Here is a 23,252-nt window from a genome sequence, read left to right on the forward strand (position 1 = left end):
ATAGAGCTAACAAAAGTTTGATTGAAACTCGAAATGAAATCGGAATTCTATACTAACCACGATTTGTTTGGTTAACTTGATTAGGGAGAATAATTGAACTGGTTTTCTTTGAAGTTGCTTCGGTAACGAATGTAACATTATGGTGCTCGGACTTGACAAGAAGGTCGGGTATAGGGGTGTTACAATATTATTTCCATAATAAAATTCTCAAAAATTGACCAAATTACCATTTTATGACAAAATTACCATTTTGCCCCCCTTTTTTTTCCCTTTTTTTTTCATTATTTCATCTCAAAGTTTGATTCTTAGACCAATTCAAGTTCATAATTTATAATAAACCTTTTGGGGATGCTACAGGTTGCCCCCTATATTTGGGCCAAACAAAATTAGTATCAATGGAACTTTTAATTCAAACCTATAAAAGTTTTGGCAAAAAGCCTTTTATGGGACAAGAATGGTTCATGGTTAGTGGTGTTTTGTTGTAGCATTGGACCATGCTTAGTGTCTCAAGCTGACTTTGGGGGCATTTTCGATGGCTAGACATTAGCTTTAGAAAAGAATTATAAACAAGTACTATTGGAGAACGATAATATGTTAGTAATTCACATGTTCATAATATCAAAGAAGAATCTATCTACAATTGTGCGCTAATAAGGAATGTTTTCGAAATAAGACTGGTGATTGAACAAGTCAGACAATTGGTTTCTGATTTGACCAGTCCATCTGGTCCAACACAAATAAATTATTAAAAAAAATTCAAAATTCAAAATTATAAAAACCAATTGCATTGGTATTTTAGCTTGGCTCAATTAATCAATATTGGTTTGCGAGTCAACCAATTTTTTACGTCTCCTTAGACCATACCCCAACCAATTCCCAGTACAACCGATTAGTCCAGTTTGATTTAAACAACATTACTAATAAGGAGTATTAAGGAGCTATGCAATTGTCGTGGGGAGTCTAGGCTTTGCCACATCTATTGCAAAGCTAATAAAATTGCTAATTGCATGGTAAGTTGGTCCAATGCACTAGGTTTCGATCTTAAGGTGTTTGAGAGTCCACCATTAAGTCTTGTTGATACAAGGAAGAGTAGGTGGTAAATGTGCATGGGTGGTTCACCCTGTTTAGGATAGAAGGGAGAGCCGCCAGATAGGGTAGTTGGAGTAAAAAGAGAGGAGGAGATGCTGATGTTGGAAGTAAGTTGGGAAGAGAGGAGGTGTAAGTTGCTTGGTTTTTTCCTTAGGGCTTGGGCTTTATCTACATGTCATCCCTTGTCCTAAGGTGCCACATGTTGAGTTGTTATTGATGAGTCAAGGGTAAATAGTCTGATATCTTTGACTTAGGTAAAATGTAGCTATAACGTACTCTAAGTCATCTCATACGAAACATGATAGTTGAGACCTAATATGATAGTTAATGAATGAATTCATTTATCAAACATAATATCGAAAAATTCTTACGAAAAGTCGTCCAAAAGCCTGCTCGTAAACTCCACTGCCCAAACTATCTTAGCAGGGTTTAACAAGTCTTATTAATGTAAATTGTGTGGATGGTAGTATCTAGGCTACTCTTTATTAAAAGAAGAAGAAGAAGAAGATATTGCTGCCTTCTACTTTTATGTCGCATTTAATTAGAGAGATGAAGGTTTTGTCTTTTAAGGATTAAGTTGAAGACGTCCTATCCCTTCCTTTAATAATTTAGTAGATTTGTTCTTCGGCTGTTGGTGGTTTTACTATGAGTGAGAGATAGGAGGGTTTTGACTTTTCAATGTTTGGAGACAAAAAAGGCTTCTATCTATCTCTAGGCCACCCAACTTGTTTTTTCTTTCTCGGTAGAAAGCACCGCAGTAGAGAGTTGGTCTCGATTTAAATATAGCAGTTAACTGATAATACATCGAGTGCTTTGCTTAATGCATTACTTGATACTCTAGTTTGATTTTTTTTAATGTATTTTCTTAAATGTGATATTATATTTTGTTAATTGAAAATAACAATGTTAAATATTTTAGCATTTAATTTGAGCTTTAAAATTAATTTTATAAAAATTTACAATTAATTCATAATATTAATAATAATCAAACTTTATTGTATTTAATCAATTCAACATAAAATTAAATAAATTCACAATTAATATTAAATTTTATTTTATTTTTTGGTTTCTCAAGATATCTATTAAAACAAGTTCAGTGATTAATCCTTTGTGTTTTATAGGCCCATTAATAAAATTATTAAAATGCAAACTTAGTTATACATGAGTTTTAATTTAATGTGTAATTATATACATGAACTTTAATTTGGTGTAGTTAGTTCAAATATATACTTAAAAATTTAATTTTGATTTAATCATACATATTTAAAGAAATAAATGCATCAATCTATTTTTATATTGGATAAATATAATTATTTACAAATACAATATATAAACATAAAATGATGTTATATCAATAATTATATTAATAATTTATGAGAACTGGATCAAATCAAAATTTTATATATAAAATTGCACAAAATCAGAACTCAGGTATACAATTGCATATTGAACCAAATTTTATATATAATTTTGAGATTTATCACTATTCAATGTAGTCGATGAGCTAAAAGGCAATAAATAAAATTGAACATGATTAAAGTAAAACCACAAGTTTTAAAAAATTAAACATTTTTAAAAGGATGACTAGAGTTTTAAAAAATCCCAAAAACAAAAGAAAAGCAAAAAGGGAAATCAAGAGTTTGCTTTAAATTAATTATCTAACATCATTTGTTAGTATCTGTCCATTTAATTTCTCATCATAGAAAGATAAAGTGCCAAAATTAAGGTTGATGAAAGATGGAGCATCATTGTCAGTGGCGTTGGCATGTCGAAATACAAACCCAAACCCCAGCTCAAAGTTGGACCACCCATCTTCTATAATAGAGCTGCGGATTAGACTTTTAAACCACTCCATTCCTGATTGTGGTTATTTAGTATTTTTCCATTTTGGCAGGCGGCCACTCTTTTGAAAGAGATAGATTTCACTTGTACAACCTGTTAACTGGTTACCTATTTCAGCTGTTTATACATAAACAACAAGTTTTACAGGCAGTCATGGTTGAAAACATTATCACGTGGACATGATCTCGCTGCTTTCATTAATTAGCCTTATTCAAAGGGATTACGTATTAAGGATAAAAGCGTTGATCATTTCCTTCTTCCAAAACGGAAACAAAATTATTATTAGATTAAAAAAATGATTCTTTTTACTAGAAATATTTTTTTTTTCTTTTGCTAATCTTTATCCCTTGTTTGATGCGACAATTTTGTAATTAACAGCAATCTCCATGAAAAGGAAAAATGAAGAGGCTGTGAAGCTCAAGCAATCATTTTATATTTATCTGTACACAGGAATCAAAGGAATGCCAATTATATTACAGACTTCTCAATGTTTCGTCACTCTATATTTGCAGTATTCTGTATATAATAAACAAGAAAAGAAGAAGGAAGAGAGAGGGGAAAAGAGAAAAACAAAAAACAAAAAAATTTATACATATATATATAAAAGAGGAATTACTTTGCGGTGACAATGGGATTCAATTGAAGGGGTCTAGGTGGATTCATGGTTCTTCTTTTCCATAAGTTAATTTCTTTCCTTGGCTGCAAAGGCACCTCTCCACCAACCGTGATTGGTGCCGAGAAAGGAATGATCACTTCTTCCTCTTCAAAAAAATCACTATCTCTTCTCTCATCACCAATATCATCATCGTCAGAGTAGTAACCCCTACGATCAGCTTCCACTGGTGCAATCTGAGTCGTCCAATCGAAACCGGCAAAAGCATCACGCCCACTTGCAAACCGCCTCATTTGGCCCAAGGAAGGCGCCCTATCACACAACTTTGTCTTAACACCTGGTGCATCAGATTTCTTTGCTGGTTTTCCCATGCTGAAAAACCGCTTTAACTTGGACCCATGCTTCTTTACTTCTCCAGAAGAAGAGGATTCAGAGACGACGGGCTTCGGCACTTTTGGAAGCGAAACGCGCTTACCTTTTTTGATACACTTCTTGTGCTTGATCTGTCCCATGCAGGAAACTTTGGGTGAAGTTGGTTCTTGAGTCTCGAAGGCTTCACTTTCACTCTTGGACTTCCTTCGAGCTTCAGCTGGAATCATCGAAACGATAGGACCAGAGAATCCTTTCCCTGCAAAGGCTTTATGCTTCACTGGGCTGAACGGGTGGTTTTGAAAGCTCACACTCACCGATGAAGCTGCCTTCGGCAAAAACTTCAACATCTTGTTTCTGTGTTTCGCTTGTTTCTCCATTGTCGTATGTAAAAAATAAAACCACTTTTGCAGAATTTGGCAAAAAACTCCTTTTTTTATGAGGAGTTGAAATGAAACACTGTGCTTTGAGGCTTTTTATTTTGACCGAATCAGATAGGGAAAGGTTGGGTCAAAGCCTATTTAAGACTGCGCAAACCATGCATTTACATTACAGCTTGCTATGGTGACGCAGAGTTCCCTTCTACTTGCAGACAAAATTAATTTGTATTCCAAGTTTCCAGTTATTATTTTATTAATTACCCACCAATAAGCAAAATGATTTAAATACATTGGGCATGCCTTGTGGCTTTAGCTTTGTCGGTTTTTGACTATTTTTTATCTATCATCAGGGTTATACAATGCAATTCACAATACTATTATTGTGCTTTTTTTTTTACGTATTTATCATTAAAAATTATGATATATTTAATAATTTGAAGGCTTGGTAAGTCCTTATGAATAAATAGTTATAACTCTTTGAATTTGTGTTCCATACCTGACGTAGAAACATGTTTGATGGGATAAGTTTGAGAATTAAAATTGTTTTTGTTTAATAGTAAAAAGAAAAAGTTAATATTTAATTACGGTAGTGAGTATTATGTTTAGGGCACAGGTAATCATGAGCTCTCAAAGTTAATATAATTTGAAACAGCCCACAAAATTGAAAGTTATTCTTGATTTTTTTTTTAAAAAAGTCAACTACGTACTTGGTAATATAATAATGCGATTTTCATGGAATTGAAGTCAGAGCTTTTACCTTGACGTCAAACAACTAATTATTTATCCAAAGATCATTGCCTTCCAATTTCTTTGGCTTAAGATACATGAAACAAAGTAGTTGTTTTGCAGTGAAAATAAACTCTTAACATAGGAAAAACCGTCTTGAGGAGACCTCCCTTATATTTCGAAATCAATAAAAATAACATATGAAATGTAAAACTGATGACAAAATAATACTAGATTGGTGCCCATGGACGGCCGTCAATCATAATATATTGTGATACTCACTTTGGAATTTCCCATCTTACGAATTATAGGGTTGTGCTTGCCTGCCTGCCCTGGAGTTCCATACGGCTGTGCTGATTGTGTTTAAAATCTCTCAACCATGTGGTCCTCGGCGGATTTAATCTACTTTTATATCATTTTCTTTATTTATTACTGTCACTATTATTTAAATTCAACAACTTCCAAGCAACATAACTTATGGTTCATGTCCAACTAAGAAAGTAATGGATTGAACTCAATTACCCGGCATCCATTGTAGGCCTATAGCAAAGTGAAAAGTGTCCAAGATTTAATGATTCTAACATGCGTCTATTCAAAATTGTACATTACACCAAACACTAGTTGAATCACTCAATAAAAAAAAATGCATATTCACTGCTTTGTTGCTTCTTTTACCAAATTTATCAGTTAATGAATGTGTTTCGAACACTAAGTGTACTTGCTTTGCCTGAAACGAAATGGATTTTGCAGAAGGAACCTGATAAGACAGAAAGGTCTGACTGAGATGCTAGATATGATATGCAGCTGTGGTGTCATTTGTCGATCATTTCAGTTTATTCTTAACTCCCATCAATACTAGGTTTTTTTAACTGGTAACTCTACCCAAACTAACCTGCAAATTTATGAGATTCTTCACAAAAGTATTACAAACAGGTACTCAAAAGGAAATTCTCTAGATGTGATGTTCAGGGGGTAAAGACTATCCATAAACAAAATATCATTAACAGATACATGTAACCAAAATTTGAAGTGGATTTGATAATTTAGAAGAGATGATTTATGAGTAAAAGATCTCTGAGAACTAAGTATGCTACTGGTCAAAAACCGAAGGGTGAAGATACAACAATGCATTCTTACTTTCCATTCTACAAACTTATGACCATACTCAACAAAATGATGAGATTTGAAGCTTTTAATCGATTGATGGCATGAAAAATTGGAAAATTACCTCATGGATGGAACATCAAGAAGCTACTTCTACAAAGGACGTGTTGCGAATCCCCTATCAACCATCTTCTCTACCAGTTCCTCATGCTTCTTTAACTGCTCAGCTTTTCTCAGCTGCTCCAGCACCATTTCATAAAGAGGCATACTTGGTTTCAAGCATTTTTCCTCAATCATCTCTTTAAATAGCTTGTAAGCATTGTTCCAATGCCCCATCCCACAATACATTGTGATCAAAATCCGATATGTATTCACATTAGGCTCAACCTCATTCTCATCCATTTCCTTTTTAACTTGAGAACCATATCAGCAGACTTGGCGCTGGCAAACATTCGCATCAAAACATTATAAGTAACAGTATTAGGCATGCATTTATACTCCTTCATCTTAGCGTACATTCGGTGAGCGGCATTCAAATCCCTTAACTTCTCAATACACTTAAATATAGTATTGAAAGTAGACGAATTCGGGATACACCCTTTCTTAAGCATCGAATTAAGCACTTTAACAGCCTCATCAAGATTATCATCCCTACAATGACTCTCTATGAGAAAATTATAAGTTACCGTATCTGCAGCGCAACCGAGTCTTTTCATCTGATTATAAACCTGCAAGACCTTCTCTGTGCGACCAGCCTTGACATGAACCCTCATCAAGTTATTAAAAGTAATGGAATTTGGCTCACAACCTACATCAACCATCTCCGCAAAAACATCATAAGCACGCGTAATTTGGCCACATCTACACAATGCATCAATCACAATCGTATAACTATACACATTAGGCTTAATCCCTGCCATTTTCATTTCTCTGAATACCCTTTCGGCCTCTGAGATATTACGGGCTCGACACCAGCCGTAAAGCAAGCTGGTGTAGAGAATCACATCAGGTTCAAATTTGTCCTTCAATTTATCGAAAAAAGTTTGGGCTTCATCAGCCCTTCTTTTTCTGCATAAAATACTAATCAAAACTGAAAACGCAACCTTATCGGGAACGCACCCGTAATCCTCCATGCGATTAAACGCGTGCACGGCCTCTGCAGCCAATCCGGCCTTCACATAACGCCGTATTAGTATGGCGAATGTTTCGAGTGAGATGTCGACGCTTTTGGCTTTCATCTGATCGATCAAATGCCAAGCCAAGCCAAAATGCCTCAACTTTCCAGCATGGTCGATCATTTCGTTGTAAGGGTCGGGAGAGTGAGCAAAGTCGGGACGTGCGGCGGCCCAATTGAAGAAGGACAGGGTTTGGAGGAAAGGTATGCCATGGCGAACCCCACTGCACTTGTCAATGACGTAGCGCACGAGGGAAGGGGAGACGGGATGGACGGTGGAGATATTGGAGAAGTCGAGGGAGAGAGAAGGGATGGTGAAGTTAGGGGATGGAGGGGTCGAGTTCAGGTCTGGGTTGGGGTTTTTGCGGTGGTGCTCTTTGATTAAGGAACGGAATTGTTCGGCGACTTGGGTTTCTTCGGGGGAAAGTGCGGCGGGTTGGGGTTTTACAGTCGTTTCAGCAACGGCGCCTTCAACTTCTTGTGGTGGGGTTGACACTGAAGAAGAGTAAAATTTGAAGAATGGATGAGAGAAAGAGGATGGAAAGCGTTGCCTTGCCTTGGTTAAAGCCATGGAAATTGCCTTTTGCGGTTCAAAAATGAGGGTAGAAATAAGATTGAGAGTTTACAGAGTGCTAGCTGCAGCAGCTCAGAGATTAACGAGCTTTTTGAAGGGTTTTAAGAGTTGATAAATGAGGAAGCTGGAATTGTATATGGGCTCTATTCAGGGCCTTTTCTAGTGTATGGATTTTTTGGCCCAACCATGTCGTACGGTCTTCTTTGGGCCGGTGATTGAGGTGGATTATTATTCCAATTCGATCATCCATAAAATATTAGATTATTATGATTTGCTGCTTATCATCAATAATAATTATTATGTAAAAAGCCTAATCCATCTAATTTAGGATTTCAATGTTTTTTTTTTTTTGGTATAAAGATTTTCTATATTTTGTGGATCTTCATCCGCCAAATGTTTGAACCAAAGTTATTGGGACGTAATCATCTATCTTCATTTCACTCCAAAAAGTTAAATTGTTTGTAAGCATTACATGCCATTTATACAAAATATATTACAAAACACGTGTTATCAATATGTTGAATTTAAATTTAAAAAGAAATTGACAAAAAAAATGAAAAATAAACTAGAATTATTACTTTTAGTGCCCAAACTCGTGTATGCCTACAACTATACTTCCATGGCCAATCCATCCAGCCTGATTTGAAGATACACTCGAAAAGTAATAGGGTTGAGCAAAATATATGTATGAATAATGGCTTGAACAAAAAATTAAAGTCCATTTAAAAAAAGAACGAGTTAAGCTTAAGTAAGATTTTTTAGGCCTGAACTTGGCTTGACTTTGCAAGAAAAAAAAAATCTGTTGTTTCTATTTTTTCATAACAATCTTTAATATAAATTAAGATCATATCTGTTTTTTTTAACACAATGCATAGAATTAATCATATCCCCTCCACAATCTATAAATAGGAGAATAATGCATTTCAACGCACTCAAACTCACATCTCCTACATTGGCAAAATTGCTCATGCCAATTGAGCCAATACTCAATCGTCTATTGTTTGGATATTTAACTTTTGTTTTCTTGTTAGTTCTGTTATTATTTTAGAGGCATTTACTTATTAAGTTGCATTAATTTTAGTGTTGTTTAAGTATTTTTTTAAAGAATTATTTTCAATTTGTTGGAAAATATTTATTTTAATGTTTTGGATGAATTATATTTTTAATTTTTTATATATAAAAAAGTTAATACGGCTGGGCCAAACCCGAGATTTTATCATTTTTATCTAGATCGGACTTGAGCAAAAAACTAGACCCATTTTTTGGACGTCCGGGTCTAAAAATTTGTTAGGGCCTCAACCCGGCCTGGCCCAGTACAACTCTACCTACAACCATAGAACCAGCCCAGACGTAAACACAGCGACAACGTCTTAAATGCTATTCTTAAACGGGGGCGTCGGCCAGTCAGTCCTCTAATGGTTCCAAAAGAAAATTTCTCAACATTTTCTGATATTTGTTTTACCCGGAACTAGGGGTGATTTTCTTCTATCCATCCTTAGGTTTTGAGTTCATTTCTTTTTTTTTCTTTTTTAATTCAAGAATGGCGAAATTGAGACATTCTCGATTGCAAGCGAAGAAATTGTCGACAGTAACGCTTGTATTATCGATGTTGTTTATGTTAACGGTAGTTTTATTGATGCTTTTAGGACTAGGGATTTTCTCTCTTCCCATTAACGGCGATGATTCTCCGCCCAATGATCTTACTTCCTATAGACGCATGGCTTCCGAAAGGTAACTGGGTCTTGATGCTTTTATTTCTAAGCTTTGATCTCTTTTGATGGTGTTTTCTGATATTGGTTTTCATGCAGAGGAAAAGGCTTGGGGAAAAGAGGGGAGCAGTGGACTGAAGTCCTTTCATGGGAGCCTAGAGCTTTCCTTTATCATAATTTCTTGGTTCGTTTCTATTCTACTCTTATCTTTGTTTATAATCTTTATTTATGAATTACTGTTACACATGCATCAAGGTTCCTTGCGTCCTTGAGATCTTTTGGTTGGTATAAATAATTTGAAATTGCCAATCTGATCTCTCTCATTGTATATGTCTGCACTCGAAAGTAATGTCATGAATGTGAATTAACAATGTAGTCGATGTGTCAAATAACATATATGAACTTTGTACATCCCTTTTCTTATTACTGAATCGGTATGATTCTGAGTAGTGGGCTCAGCTTGTTTCCATGATCACCTGGTGGTGTATGTTGGATTTGAGGTTTTCCTCTTAGTTTTTAGTTAATAATAAGAGTAGTAGTAAAAATAAATGATTATGAATGTGATGATAGTATTATGTTTCATTACTTTCTTTTTTCTTTTTCGGGTTGTTATCTTGATTTTCACTTCTTACTCACTCCAACAGTCCAGGGAAGAATGTGAATACCTGATAAATCTTGCTAAACCTTACATGAAGAAGTCCACTGTTGTTGATAGCAAAACAGGGCAAAGTAAAGATAGCAGGTTTGCATCTTCTACCCCCCACCTCTTCTTGTAGTTATAAATGCTAAGATATGATTTAAGGTACTGAACATATTTTTTTGGGGATAATGAAGATATTGAACTTCATTTCTCCTGCTTATGCTTTTCTTTCTGTAATTTATTATGCTAAATCTTATTTAAGGAGGCCCTGTTTTGTATGAAGACCAATTATGTGTTTGAACTCTGAACCTTATCCTACATCTATCACATTTGACTGGTATTGTTCACAGGGTGCGTACAAGTTCGGGTATGTTTCTGAGAAGAGGGCAAGATAAAATCATCATGGACATAGAAAAAAGGATAGCCGACTACACTTTCATACCTGTAGGTATGAGATTCTAAGACCAAGTGAAACCTTGCATAAGTATTTTACTTTGAAATCTGTAATTGAACCCTTCTTTTTTGTGCAAAAATTCTCTTTGAAAACTCTCTAGTTATGAGTCTTAGTTAAACCTGAGTAGTGATCATGTGCATATGGAATACTTGTACCGTTTTTCTCTAGCACATTTATTATTTACAGCTATTGATGTCCAGATTAGATCTTTCCAAAATTTGTTATCTTTTTATTTCATTTTGGAGTTAAATTGATAGTGTATCAATTTACTTTTGGTTTATTGCATTTTTCCTTGTACAAATTGAAGCTAACTTTGTGATGCACAGAGAATGGAGAAGGTCTTCAAGTTCTCCACTATGAAGTTGAACAGAAATATGATGCACACTTTGATTACTTCCTTGATGAGATCAACACTAAAAATGGAGGCCAGCGGATGGCTACTGTGCTTATGTATTTGTAAGTTCTATAATTTTATCTGTACATGTCTATGATGTATTCTATAGCCAATCTAGTTTCAGAGTACTACTTTCCTCATTTCATCTTTCTATATTTGAAAAATAAAAGGATTTGGTATCTCTTACCTTACTTTCTGCTACTCATGCAGGTCAGATGTTGAAGAAGGGGGTGAGACAATATTTCCAGCAGCCAAGGGAAATGTTAGTGCTGTGCCTTGGTGGAATGAATTGTCAGAATGTGGTAAAAAGGGTCTTGCTGTGAAACCTAAGATGGGAGATGCATTGCTGTTCTGGAGCATGAGGCCTGATGCCACACTAGATTCTTCAAGTTTGCACGGTCTGCAATAAATTATTTTTCCTACTCTTTTTTTTTTTTGGCTTTTATCTTTAATTGCAATTCAAGAATGATTCAGCAGTTTTACAGTTCCCATAGGAAAAAAATTGAGCTCTTACCATAAATGATTGACGCATGTTCAGAGACTATTTTTCATTTTATCATATAGCAACTCTTAGTTTTCTACTGCTTAAAGGACAGATGATTTTAACTGTCTTGTGGCTGATGCCAGGTGGATGCCCTGTGATTTCGGGGAACAAATGGTCCTCAACGAAGTGGCTGCATGTTGAAGAATACAAGTTGTAAACTGCTATATAGAGGTACTTGTCTGCACCTATTGTAGTTTGTTGCACCAAGAAGCCACTGTGGTAGTTGACTGTGTTCAGCCTTTTGTTGACTTTTAAGTGCACACCATGAGCTATCCTTTTCTTGTTTCCCTCTCTAAAATCCACGAACCACTTTGAAAAAGAAAAAAGAGATTATAAACGTACGAGGTCCTTCAAACCACCTATAGCAAAGTTCATTTGCTGAGCTAGGTAGCTAGCTTCTTCAGTGATATATCAAGCTTGAGCACTAGTACCCTGTATATGCCAAGAGTCGAGGATCATTTCAGACATTGTTTAGATTAGTTTTTTTAGCTGAACCAGTTAGCTAGCTTGTTTGATGATTTGTGAATCCTGGGATATTAATACTTTGTACGAGCTAAGGGTCAACCCAAGTTTTCTTTCTTTTCGAGGTCATTGAGGGTTAAATGAAATTATGGCATGCAAAAATATAAAATGCAGAATCATCGTGGGTTTAGCTTTGTTGGTTTTTGGTAGTGAGCTGGTTTTAAGGATTAATGTTCTAATTTATTTTAGTAGTTATAGTGTCTAAGTAAATAAGATCTTTGGTGGTTGATTTGGTTTCTTAGTAATTTGATACATATGCTGTTTTTTCATTGACAGGATAACAGGGTACATCAGTATGTCATAATCGTACGGTGCTGAGAAAGTATTGAGTGATGCAACCCCTATGTGATGGGGGCATTTGTATCTTTGTTAGGTTGGGAAGTACTTGTTCTCATTTTTTTTTCTTAAACGCCGTTGGAAACTATCGGCCATTTTCACTAGTGAGAAATACAATTCATACATTCGTTAGAAGATAGGAACGTTGGTAGAAGGTGAATGCACAAACAGCCGATTGTAAAGTAATGAATAGAAATGTAGTAACTTTTAATTCCTTGTCGCTATTTAGAATTGGATGGTCTTACTGAGAAAATATAAGTGCCCTGCTATTTCATATTTTCATCCCATGTTTAACAATTAAAATGTGGTTCATAACTCATAACACAGACAAGACGGATAAACTAAACTTGACCTATTTTCAGATAAATTTGATAAATTACAGGTAATGACTTTAGCCTTTCAAAATTCAACAAATGCAAGTGCCCTTGGAATTCGGCTCATGGGAAAGGATGAAACCAAAAAAGAATGTTGTAGCCTTAATGTTCTTGGTGATGTATGATAAGGCAAGTGTCGGTTTCTTCTTTTTAATTGGAAGAGCCCCCCTTGACCTGAGTCTGCCCATAGATGACTAGCATTTGTATGCCGCAATTAAATCTGATCATTCCTTAGAGATAGGCTGCAAGCGAGCAAACATGTTTAGGTTATGTTATGATGCATTTAGTCACAAAATGCTTGCTGGTTAACAGAACATTGCTTTCATGAGAGAACTTTGCCATCTAACATAAATGTGCAACTCTACCACATTGAGCATGCCTATCATTACCATAATACATCATGCAGAAAATATAAGTCCAATGATACGAGTAGCTGGCATCTCAATCAGAAACTTTACCTTCTCTATGCCAATTTTACGAAGATGATTCAATATTTCACCAAAATCTGGAGGGGGTGGGCATGAAAACCGCATCTTCTCGCCTGAGTGGGGATGTTCAAAACTACAAAAGAATAGGCAGAAGCAAAAACTGATATCACTTTCTGATGTTTATGATTGAAACAGAAGCAAATACAATATGTTAGGTTTTATCTTCTAACCCAAGGACTAAAGCATGAAGGTATGGCCTCTCCAATCTAGAAACCAGCCGTGAAAGTTCATCATTATAGTACGGGGGGGTCCTAGGACGAAGCAGTGACAAGGCCATGTTCTTTGTCCCGCCATACACCTCATCACCCAACAAAGGAATTCCCATGTACTTTGCATGTGCACGAATCTACTTCACAAGCATACAAAGAAACAGATTATGAACGAGATCTGATATCTATGAACAACAAAACTGTAACTGTATATGTTCATGGGGCTATATGCATATGAAGGTTGATACTTTCTATATGAATTTCGCAAATTGTGAGCTGATCCAATACCTGATGAGTACGCCCAGTTTCCAGTCTCCATTGAACCAGTGCAGAACCACCACCAGCGAGCACTTCAATTACTTTATATCTGGTAAAAGGGAACCACGCTCATCTTTCTCCATTATTTATAGAACCATCAAGATAAAATGATGTAATGGAGTACTATAAATCACCTACTAGCAGCATGACGAGCCTGACCATGATGACTTAACCCTGGTACAGCAACCATCCGAATGCGGTTATTTGAATCACGGCCAATCGGAATGTCCACACGCCCAGAAGAAGCTGAAGGCACTCCACAAGTAAGACTAATGTAGACCCTCTGGATAGTGTGTTGCTTAAACTGTTCCGACAAATGGGCATGGGAATATTCATCCTGCCATACACCAACAATAATCTGAAGCTAGTTCCTTAATTTATGCAACTTGCAGTAGCCAAGAGAAAAAAACAAAAAGGACTAACCTTTGCAACAACAAGCAATCCACTGGTGCCTTTATCCAATCTATGTACAATCCCTGGCCGAACAGAAGCTGCTCCTGCACTGGCGCCATGGAAAATATCTTGTTCATCATCAGACATATCCTGTGTGTCAAAAAGGACTTCCTTTTCAGACGATGCTACTGTGGGTAAACTACAATGGTGGAGAATTCCATTTACTAATGTCCCATTAGCATTTCCAGGTGCTGGATGAACAACCTCAACCAAATAAAGCAGTGCCATTGGCAAATGTCAGACTTTTACAGCCGAAAGTGAACTTGCAATAAATTTTCTTTTAAAGGTCAAATTAAATTACCATGTGGGAAGGTTTATTAACGACAAGAACATGGTCGTCCTCGAAAACTATATCCAATGGAATATCTTCAGGTTCGGCTTTCAATGGTTGCAGATCAGAAATTACACAATCAACCTTATCTCCAGCTCTCAGGCTATGCGAGACCTAATTTGAAACTTAAAAAGTTACTCAGAATTGTCCAAATGTAATAGTAAAGGTAAAAATGAGTTACCTTGTCGACGACGCGGCCATTGACCTTTACAAGGCCTGATTTTATACTGGACTGCACACGAGCTCTGCTGATGCCTTGAATTCGAGAGGAGATCCAGGAATCGAGCCGAAGCTTTCCTTGCTTGGTCTCATCCACGGTTTCTTCAAGTTGAACACCGGCATAGCTGGTTCTAATCGGTTCTTCATGTTTGGTGGCAGAAGTGGAAATGGAGGTGGCCCTAAGGATTCTTGAGATCGTAAAGGGAAGAAATTTAGGGTTTCGAGAGGAGAGGAGGAGGAAAGAAGGGGAGATTTGAAGGGCTTTAGATGAAGGAAACGGGCAACAAGTGTAGAGCGGTACCATTCCGACTCCCTGCTCCAACCCAAATTAAGAACCGGTTTAACAAGCTGTTTTGAGAGTAAAATAGAGGCAATAGAACACCCAGACCCACCTTATCTTTATAAAAACAATACAATCATCATAATAAAAAAAACAGCCTCCATTCTTGCATGGGAGACTAGAGTCAAGTCTGAATCAAAGGCAAGTGCAAGCAAATATTTAATTAACAAAACTCTGCTAGTTTTATTGTATAATTCATAAGCAACACTTGGGTAGGGGAAAGTATATAACACTCTCTTCCATGCAGGAATGGTTGAATGCCTTGGCTGTTATCTTCCTTCTTATTCTCACGATTGAAGCTTTGGCGGCTGACTTCGAATCCGTTTTCATGTTGCTGTTTGGCTTGTCCCCTCGCGGCTCATGTTTTCCTCTTCACCATGATTGAGATGAGCTTCAGCTTCTGTTGGCCCCCTGTTTTCTGGTTTCTTATTGCTCCTGTGCTATTTTTCTTCTTTTTGCTTGGATTAGGTCTTCTTATGGTCCGCTCCTTCTGCTGTAACTGTCTCTTCTCAAGTATGAAAGTTTTCAAATAAAAATAGATATGATCTCTGAACTCAGAAACCCACGGTTCTCCATATGAAAAATAATATTATTACAGAGTAAATGATTTGGGGGAGAGAGAAACACACTCTTTTTCTTTTATTTACCTTTCCCCCCACTTTTGTTGAGAAATTTGAGATGCCATTTCTATTTACATACAAAACAAAAGCTAAAAACTACATGGATCCGGAATGATGATCATCATGTCGTAATTGGTGTTTGAAGATGGAAAGAGAAAGAGCCCAGAAGTAGCCAACAAGATGATCTAAATTTGGTGAAGCCCCTTTTTAGCTTTTCATGGAACATGCAGTGGCAGCAGCAATGTTACTTTCTCATCTGTCACATCCCATCCCCATCTTGAGTTCCCCTTTTCATCATGGCTACAAATTCCTCATAATTGATTCTCCCATCCTATATCATATATACACTCATTCATCCGATACCATTGGGAAAGGAAGAAATTTATGAAGGATTAGAACAAATAGATTTTACCTTATCAGTATCAACATCCTCAATGACTTCATCTATTGTAGCCTCATCCCCCATCCCATACTGAGTCATAGCTTGTCTTAATTCATCTCTCGTGATAAACCTGAATGAAAGCGGGGGGAAAAATTATACTAAAGTCAAACAAGCAAAGATGTCATAGGAAGAGTGGTGGAATACACTAACCCATTGCTATCCTTGTCGAAGAAGTTGAAAGCCTTGCGTATGTTATCTTCCCTGTCGAGCCTATGTCGATGCATTGTAGCTGTGACAAATTCAATGTAATCAATGGTTCCACTCTTGTCAACATCAGCCTGGTAATAAAATTTAGACATTCAGAAGTTGGCAATTGTTTGCATCTCAAGCTTTGTTTCATTATGTAAACCAATAAAAAAAAGGAAACTCTTACAGCATCCATAAGCTGCTTTATTTCTGGTTCAGTTAGCTTAGATCCTAATCGAGCTAATCCATCCCTGAGTTCTTCAAGTGTTATTGTACCACTTCCATCCGTGTCAATGTTGTTGAACATCTGCTGTAAGCCCTTCTTCTCTTCTTCTGATGATAGGTTTTCTGCTATCACCTTCCAGCAATCAAAATTTCAAGGTATTAGCTGGAGGGAAAATTAAAGAACAGATATAACAGCCCTACATTATGTTATGTACATTTGATATGGTTATCCGAGAAACATACTTTGATACCTCTTGAATATGCAAGTTTCACATTTGTGAAAAACCAGAACCATTAGGTCATACCTTCAAGGCAAGTTTTTTAAGCTTGTTCATTACTCTGAACTGCTTCAACCTGCTAAGAACAGCACTATCAATAGGTTTATCTGATGCCTCACCACCCTCCTTCATCCATGGATGTTCTGATTCAAATACACAAAATGGAAAACAATAATGGCTCACTCATTATCAAACTATGTTCTGCATTAAGGATGAATGCAACATCTAATGTTGTCAATCCGATTCTTTTGTTTCTTTTTTTCTAGAAATTTGCCTAGTAAAATTTTCAGATATATATATCTTTACCTAGGGCTTGAGCAGCTGTAATCCGTTTCTTAGGATCCCTAGCTAGCATCTTTCTGATGAGGTCCTTTGCACCTTCAGATATAGTTGGCCATGGCTGACTTTTTAAGTCAAGGTTACCTTCTGAAACTGCTTTAAAGATTTCTTTCTCGGTCTCTGCAACAAGTATCCATTAACAGATGAAAAGATATCAGAACCAAAAGCAAGCCATAGACAAACCAAATGCAGTTTAAGTTACTTAAATCTCTCTCAGGATATTAAAGTGATAGACAAACCAAGTGATAGCCTGAGAGAACAAGTAGCCAGACAAGTTTGAGTCTCTCTTTGACTAATGAAGAAATCATCAAAAAAGAAAAGATCCCATACCACCCCAAAATGGAGGCACTCCACTAAGAAGAATGTATAAGATGACTCCAGCACTCCACACATCTATTTCTTTGCCATATTTCCGCTGTAAAACCTCTGGTGCAACATAATATGGACTTCCAACAAGGTCCTTATACATTCTACCTGAAAAAGTAATTAGCATTCAGGTGCTTTGTAGTTGATTACTTGGAAAACCTAATACATAAACAAGTAGCAATACCTTTTTCATCCATCATTCGCTCATATCACTCATAAGAAGTAATTAAGAAAGGTGAAGTTGAGCAAAGAGGTTAACACATACACATATGATGTCACCAATTAGTCCATCATCTATTTCTTTTTCATTATGAAATTTAATACTAATTGTATCAATTTTGATAGTTCAATGGCAATAACCACCAGTTTATCCAGAAATATGAAACTACATTTTTAGCTTAACCGGCTACTTAACAACCATAATCACATTATCTGATTTACAGATGAACTAAAATAGAGTAGTAATCCCTTATTTACTGAGAAAATCTGTCAACCATGCTGCTGAATAAGTAAAATCATGTTAGTTGGTTTGTAAGTATCAAAGAGGAACAGTGCTGCATAGGTGTCACCAAGAATTGATATGATATCACAGACAGTATGAATCATTGAACCACTATTGGATAGAAATTGCCTCATGAGTGCGTATATATATATATACCAAATTTGATATATAGATTAATTAGTGCTTTCACTGTCATAGCAATATATATAGTCTTTTGGACGTTAATATAACAGGGAAGCACCTGGTTTAGTCATGAATCATGATGCAACCTACCACGTGTTTCTGTTTCTAATTAGCCTTATTTTTTGCTCTGCCGTATGAACTCACTATTTACCAAAAAATGAATAAATGATCATTGACTTGGTTGACCGGTCCCTTTCTTCATTGACTTGGTCTGGTTGACCCCATGATTATATCTAGAAAGCAAAACGTGCAGAGCCCGCTTCCAGCTCCAATCGCTTCTAGCTTTTTATTTACTATGCAAAACTATTAAAAACACTTATAAAAAAAATGAAAATTCACAACATAATTTGAAAACAGTTGAGACTTTGATTAAGCTTGATCATTTCATGTTTGATTGCAAAAGGATCGAGAACACATATCATCCAAGATTCAATGGAGAAAGCTTGAATTTTAGGAGCAAAAGCATAATAAATAAAAGAGAAATGGAGTAGTAACAAAGTGATAGAACCCAACCTTCCTCAATGAAGACAGAGAGTCCAAAATCAGTGGCCTTTATTTGAGAATCCTCATCCTTGCTAACCATCAAGAAGTTCTCAGGTTTCAAGTCCCTATGCATAACCCCCATAAAATGACAGGCATGCACCACATTCATAATCTGCCTACAAATGGAAGACGCTTGACGTTCTGAATAACTCCTTTTGGCTGTGATCCTATCAAAAAGCTCGCCACCTGAGCACAACTCCATCACCAAATGCAGATTCCAGGCATCTTCATAAGCACCTTTGAACTCCACAATATTTGGCTGCCCGGTTAGATGCTGCAGTATCGAAATCTCTCTCCTAACATCATCAACGTCCTTGTCAGTGGTTAGTTTACGCCTGGAAATGGACTTGCAGGCGTATTCTCGTTTCGTAGCCTTTTCAATACAAAGATAAGTGATGCCAAATTGACCTCTCCCCAACTCTTTGCGAAGATCATAAAGAGAGGTGATGTCAACGTAAGGTTTGAGCAAAATGGTTCCAGCCTGGGAAGATGAAGGAGCTTTAGGGAAAGAAGGGTTTTGGCCTCCCGAGGTTGATACTGTCAACGGTTGGTACGGACGAGGAGGAGAATCAGAAGAGGACGACACTGGGATTTCATGAGATTTGCTGAAGCAACGGCAGAGAGATTGGCAGATTCCCATAGATGACGACAGTGAAGAAAACAGACGAGTTGGAGAAAAAAAGTAAATGGCTTTTTTTTTGTCAGAATGGATGGCTATGATTTGCTGAAATAGGCACCCAGCAAACAAACTAGTTTTGGTTACACGCTGTTGCTTTATTAGTTAGGTGCTTTGCTTTTGCCTCCTTGATGGTCTCGAGTATCATTCCTTTGAACTTTTCTTTTTCCTTCTTTTTCTTTTTTTTTTTTCCTTTTCGACACTCACCGGTCACCACAAACTGTGTTGTGCTGTACTGTGCTTTGCTTTGCTTTGCTTTGCTTGGATGTGCGGTGAAAGAGAGAGGAAACAAATAAAAATGGAAGAGGCAGAGGAAGAGGAAAAGGATATGCTTGGTGTTTCGCTTCGGAGCTTACATGGGTTGTTAAACCAAGCAATCTTACGCGTTTTAATATCTTCGCCTTTTTTGTTTCATCTGATTCCATCGCCTCATTTTCAATTTGTAAGAAATCCCATCCATAGGCCAAAGCCCAAAGAAACCGTGGAGACCCATTTCGGAAAAGCCGGCGAACAAAACAGTAGGTACCTCAAAATTAAACTGTGTAGGATAATAAAAATGTAATGTTATTATTTTAAAAATTTTAAAAAAGTTAAATTAATTTTTCTATTATTTTTAGGGATTAAAATATAATTTTATTATCACAAATTAAAAAAAGAGAGATTATTTTAAAAGAGACGTAACCCTGTTAGCGCTGGGCTTAACTAGAGCTAGTTAAATTGGTAGTGAAAATTATGTATGATTTGTTGATTTCTTAAACCCTCAATACTTTCAATAAATTAATGATGGACTGCCAATCTCCAATTTCTTGGGTATCAATATGTTCATAAACCAAATAGATATTCTTTTTTTTTCTTTTACGGATTAAACAAGTGGTTAGGTCAACTTCAAAATTGACTGATGCACTGTTTACTGTTATTTTTCTAGTTTAGAATAATTTTTATTTTAAATATTTATGATTATAAGTTAAGATGATAACTTTCAAATATAATAAACATTAACAAATACTTAATAATTGGAGAGTCAGTTAAATGAGATTTTGAGAATTTTGATTACCTCTATGCATATACTCTACTCAAATTTTGTTCTCCTCCTCAACTTCTTTAAATATAATTTTTATTTAAATTATCGAGCATGACTCGTATTTTAAGTCAAAACAAATAATGACATTGCAATTAGAGAAGATATGGCGTCGCAACGAGAAGCTGTCGTCACGACAAGAAGAAAATCTTCATCTCGATAACGAGGTATAAAAATATACAACTGATTCCTTAGACAACAATTTTGAGATTATTTTTTAATTAAACCCTAAGCATTTAATAATATATTGCATTAATTAGTATCTAAAGTGTATTCAACGTAAGTGGGTATCGAGACCTTAGAATCACAGGAATTGTTTATGAGTTAAACCTAAATACAACCAATAACACAATTAAGAGAGAATTTTGCGTGTTTTTCTCTGTCTTCTACTTCTGTCTCTTATTAATGGAATATCATTTTTATCGGTTTTTCAATTTTTTGTTATTTTACTTGTTCATCGCTTACACGAATTTATTGTAAACACAAATTCAAATTTATTTCAATTAGCTTAAATTCTACTTTTAATTTTCAACTTAAAAAAATAAATGAATGGAGGGAGAAAACCTCGAAGCTGCAATCATCATTTTGTTTTTGTTTAATTTGAGCTTTGAGATTATAGACCACGACTTTGACCAATAACTACAATGTCTTCGGTCTTCACTTCACAGTATATTGAGTTAAAACCAATACCTGTTCCTGCCAATACAAACAACAAAATCAGAGAGTGAAATTCGGCCACTTTCCAAATGGGGTGCCTTCCTTGCATGTTCTGTTGTTTAGACACCATTTCCATTCTCAAATTTCCTTCTTAAGACCCTTATATTATTCTTCCAATGGATCTTTGCATCTGCTTTTCTCCTCCTTTTGTCATGTCACGTAATTTACCCGTTGAAGAGACAAGGGGACTGTGCTGCTCAGCAGCTTCAGCACTTGTTACTAAACTGTCCTATGCAATCTTCATCTTTTTATTTGCAGTGGGTTAGTTCTTAATTTGTTTTACAAAATTAAACAAAGAACCCCTCTTTTTACTGTGAAGTGATCTTCGCTTGAATTCCATTACTGATGAGAATTTGGGGTTTTTTATGTTTAGTAGGAGCAACATTAGGAGCCCTGACTGGAGCTTTTGTTGGGGCGAAAACAAAGATGGGTTGTCTTCATGGAGCCATGGTTGGAGCCATAAAGGGCAGCTTTTTCTCCATCAATCTCTTCAAAATTTCACTCAGAATTTGCCGTTCCGATGATATATCGACGACGTATCTCCTACAACCGGTAAGATTCTTACGTTCTCCGGCCTGGTCTGCCAATACACAACGCATTTGGACCACGTGAAATCCGTGTCTCAAAATCATTTCATACAGAGGTTCCTTTTTTTTTTTCTCTTGTGAACGCTGTTTAAAGTGGGAAATTGATCCAACAACAATGACCGGACATTTTAACTTTAATGCTTGAATATGTATTTGGTTTTTTGTTAGGTAAGTGTATTTTACTCCACATTCAACGAAGTCATCAGGAATGAATTGTCAAAGGATTCAATGGCGAAAATTCCGAAGACGAGAATCACGGAACAAAACGTGTGGGATTCATTCAGGAACAGAATCTCTTGTTCGATTTGCCTTGAGGTTTTTTTCTCTTCTCTTTGTTGTTTACTACTATGTGATTATCCAATTTGTTCCTGCAAATTTCTTTTGAGTGTAGGAACTAAACGTCATTCATCATTCATTGTTTCCAGGACTTTACACCTGGAGAAATAGCCCATAGCTTGCCACAGTGTCACCATATGTTTCATACCTCCTGAATTAAACAGTGGTTAATGCAACATAAATCTTGCCCTTTATGCAGGAGGAAATTTCGAAGCTCAAAATGGCATTAGTTTCCTTCATTCCAATCAAACGAGACTCAAGAATGACACCATAATTATACTAGGAATTTAGATTTTTGGATAAGAGTAGCTCCTCATTAGTATAGTTCTTTTTCCTCTTGAACTTTTTGTTGTATGCACATGTTCCTACGTTTATTTTAGAATCTTACCTTTTTTTGGTATTGTTTACATAATAAACGAACCGTGTAGTATTAACTTCAAGACAGCTTGGTCTTGGTTCTCAATCCCATCCATCAGCAATGTCATTCACAACTAATTCCAAAGAAATTTCCACGTAAATAAATGAGTGTCTGCCAATGTTGACAAAAATAAGAGATTGCAAACCATGCTGGAAAGTGCTGACCAGCGAACTCACGAGGAAAAGACGGGCTATAATCCCGACCACTTTACTTTTAGCAGCCGGTTTGAATTACAATAATAACGACCCAAAAATATGTTCTTGGGAAAGCTACTTGGGTTCTCAAGGGAAAAAAAAATTACTCATAACTAAAAGAATCACAAAGCATGAACTTGATTGAGAGTTGAATGGAACTGTATCTAGAAAGAAACCTATGTAGAGTTCAAATAAACACATCAGCATGATCTCTACCAGTCATCCCCTCAGCATAATCTTCTACTTCATGTGACTACTTGTTAACAAGCAGGCAATTTTTCTCATACAAGATGGAATGATAATAAGTAATCGAGAAAGTGAAGGGAGTACATTAATTGGTGGGTATATCTGTTCAGAAAA

At 36.1% G+C, this 23,252-nt stretch overlaps 5 protein-coding genes and 1 pseudogene across 11 annotated transcripts; 2 read left to right on the forward strand and 4 right to left on the reverse strand.

Annotated features, from left to right (window-relative positions):
* Window positions 1–3,342: 3,342 nt before the first annotated feature.
* On the reverse strand, window positions 3,343–4,571 carry LOC107905549 (uncharacterized protein At1g76070). The gene has a single exon (XM_016832219.2). It carries the CDS (start codon window positions 4,291–4,293, stop codon window positions 3,544–3,546), a length of 750 nt encoding a protein of 249 aa, XP_016687708.1. The 5' UTR covers window positions 4,294–4,571; the 3' UTR covers window positions 3,343–3,543.
* Window positions 4,572–5,983: 1,412 nt separating this feature from the next.
* On the reverse strand, window positions 5,984–7,958 carry LOC107905547 (pentatricopeptide repeat-containing protein At1g20300, mitochondrial-like; annotated as a pseudogene).
* A 1,261-nt stretch (window positions 7,959–9,219) lies between these two features.
* LOC107905546 (probable prolyl 4-hydroxylase 3) lies at window positions 9,220–12,681 on the forward strand. 2 transcript variants are annotated; one of them, XM_016832215.2, is made up of 8 exons: window positions 9,220–9,602; window positions 9,680–9,764; window positions 10,225–10,322; window positions 10,571–10,668; window positions 11,001–11,130; window positions 11,279–11,466; window positions 11,696–11,783; window positions 12,411–12,681. In XM_016832215.2, exons 1-7 carry the CDS (start codon window positions 9,412–9,414, stop codon window positions 11,767–11,769), a joined length of 864 nt encoding a protein of 287 aa, XP_016687704.1. In that variant the 5' UTR covers window positions 9,220–9,411; the 3' UTR covers window positions 11,770–11,783; window positions 12,411–12,681. The 2 variants fall into 2 exon arrangements, with proteins under 2 accessions (XP_016687704.1, XP_040949965.1); XM_041094031.1 differs by lacking the exon at window positions 12,411–12,681 and having other exon boundaries at window positions 9,256–9,602; window positions 11,696–11,784.
* Window positions 12,682–12,715: 34 nt separating this feature from the next.
* LOC107905545 (RNA pseudouridine synthase 2, chloroplastic) lies at window positions 12,716–15,964 on the reverse strand. 2 transcript variants are annotated; one of them, XM_016832213.2, is made up of 8 exons: window positions 14,825–15,964; window positions 14,614–14,757; window positions 14,283–14,516; window positions 13,994–14,196; window positions 13,830–13,908; window positions 13,503–13,678; window positions 13,303–13,405; window positions 12,716–13,086 (listed from the first exon to the last, which is right to left on the reverse strand). In XM_016832213.2, exons 1-8 carry the CDS (start codon window positions 15,164–15,166, stop codon window positions 13,069–13,071), a joined length of 1,299 nt encoding a protein of 432 aa, XP_016687702.1. In that variant the 5' UTR covers window positions 15,167–15,964; the 3' UTR covers window positions 12,716–13,068. The 2 variants fall into 2 exon arrangements, with proteins under 2 accessions (XP_016687702.1, XP_016687703.1); XM_016832214.2 differs by having other exon boundaries at window positions 14,283–14,402; window positions 14,825–15,879.
* Window positions 15,745–19,733, reverse strand: LOC107905544 (calcium-dependent protein kinase 29). 2 transcript variants are annotated; one of them, XM_016832211.2, is made up of 8 exons: window positions 18,857–19,733; window positions 17,623–17,766; window positions 17,260–17,412; window positions 16,981–17,096; window positions 16,638–16,808; window positions 16,415–16,542; window positions 16,235–16,334; window positions 15,745–16,153 (listed from the first exon to the last, which is right to left on the reverse strand). In XM_016832211.2, the coding sequence occupies exons 1-8, from the start codon at window positions 19,524–19,526 to the stop codon at window positions 16,082–16,084; spliced, it is 1,554 nt and encodes a 517-aa protein (XP_016687700.2). In that variant the 5' UTR covers window positions 19,527–19,733; the 3' UTR covers window positions 15,745–16,081. The 2 variants fall into 2 exon arrangements, with proteins under 2 accessions (XP_016687700.2, XP_016687701.2); XM_016832212.2 differs by lacking the exon at window positions 16,638–16,808.
* A 94-nt stretch (window positions 19,734–19,827) lies between these two features.
* On the forward strand, window positions 19,828–22,770 carry LOC107905542 (NEP1-interacting protein-like 1). Of its 4 annotated transcripts, none has more exons than XM_041094032.1 (4): window positions 19,828–20,080; window positions 21,731–21,909; window positions 22,113–22,259; window positions 22,370–22,770. In XM_041094032.1, exons 1-4 carry the CDS (start codon window positions 19,828–19,830, stop codon window positions 22,433–22,435), a joined length of 645 nt encoding a protein of 214 aa, XP_040949966.1. In that variant the 3' UTR covers window positions 22,436–22,770. The 4 variants fall into 4 exon arrangements, 3 of the variants coding, with proteins under 3 accessions (XP_040949966.1, XP_016687697.1, XP_016687696.1); XM_016832208.2 differs by lacking the exon at window positions 19,828–20,080 and adding an exon at window positions 21,301–21,618 and having other exon boundaries at window positions 21,734–21,909; window positions 22,370–22,768; XR_005913982.1 differs by lacking the exon at window positions 19,828–20,080 and adding an exon at window positions 21,302–21,618 and having other exon boundaries at window positions 21,731–22,000; window positions 22,370–22,767.
* The last annotated feature ends 482 nt before the right edge of the window (window positions 22,771–23,252 follow it).

The sequence above is a fragment of the Gossypium hirsutum genome, chromosome D05 (assembly GCF_007990345.1).
Source record: "Gossypium hirsutum isolate 1008001.06 chromosome D05, Gossypium_hirsutum_v2.1, whole genome shotgun sequence".
Taxonomy (NCBI): Eukaryota; Viridiplantae; Streptophyta; class Magnoliopsida; order Malvales; family Malvaceae; genus Gossypium; species Gossypium hirsutum.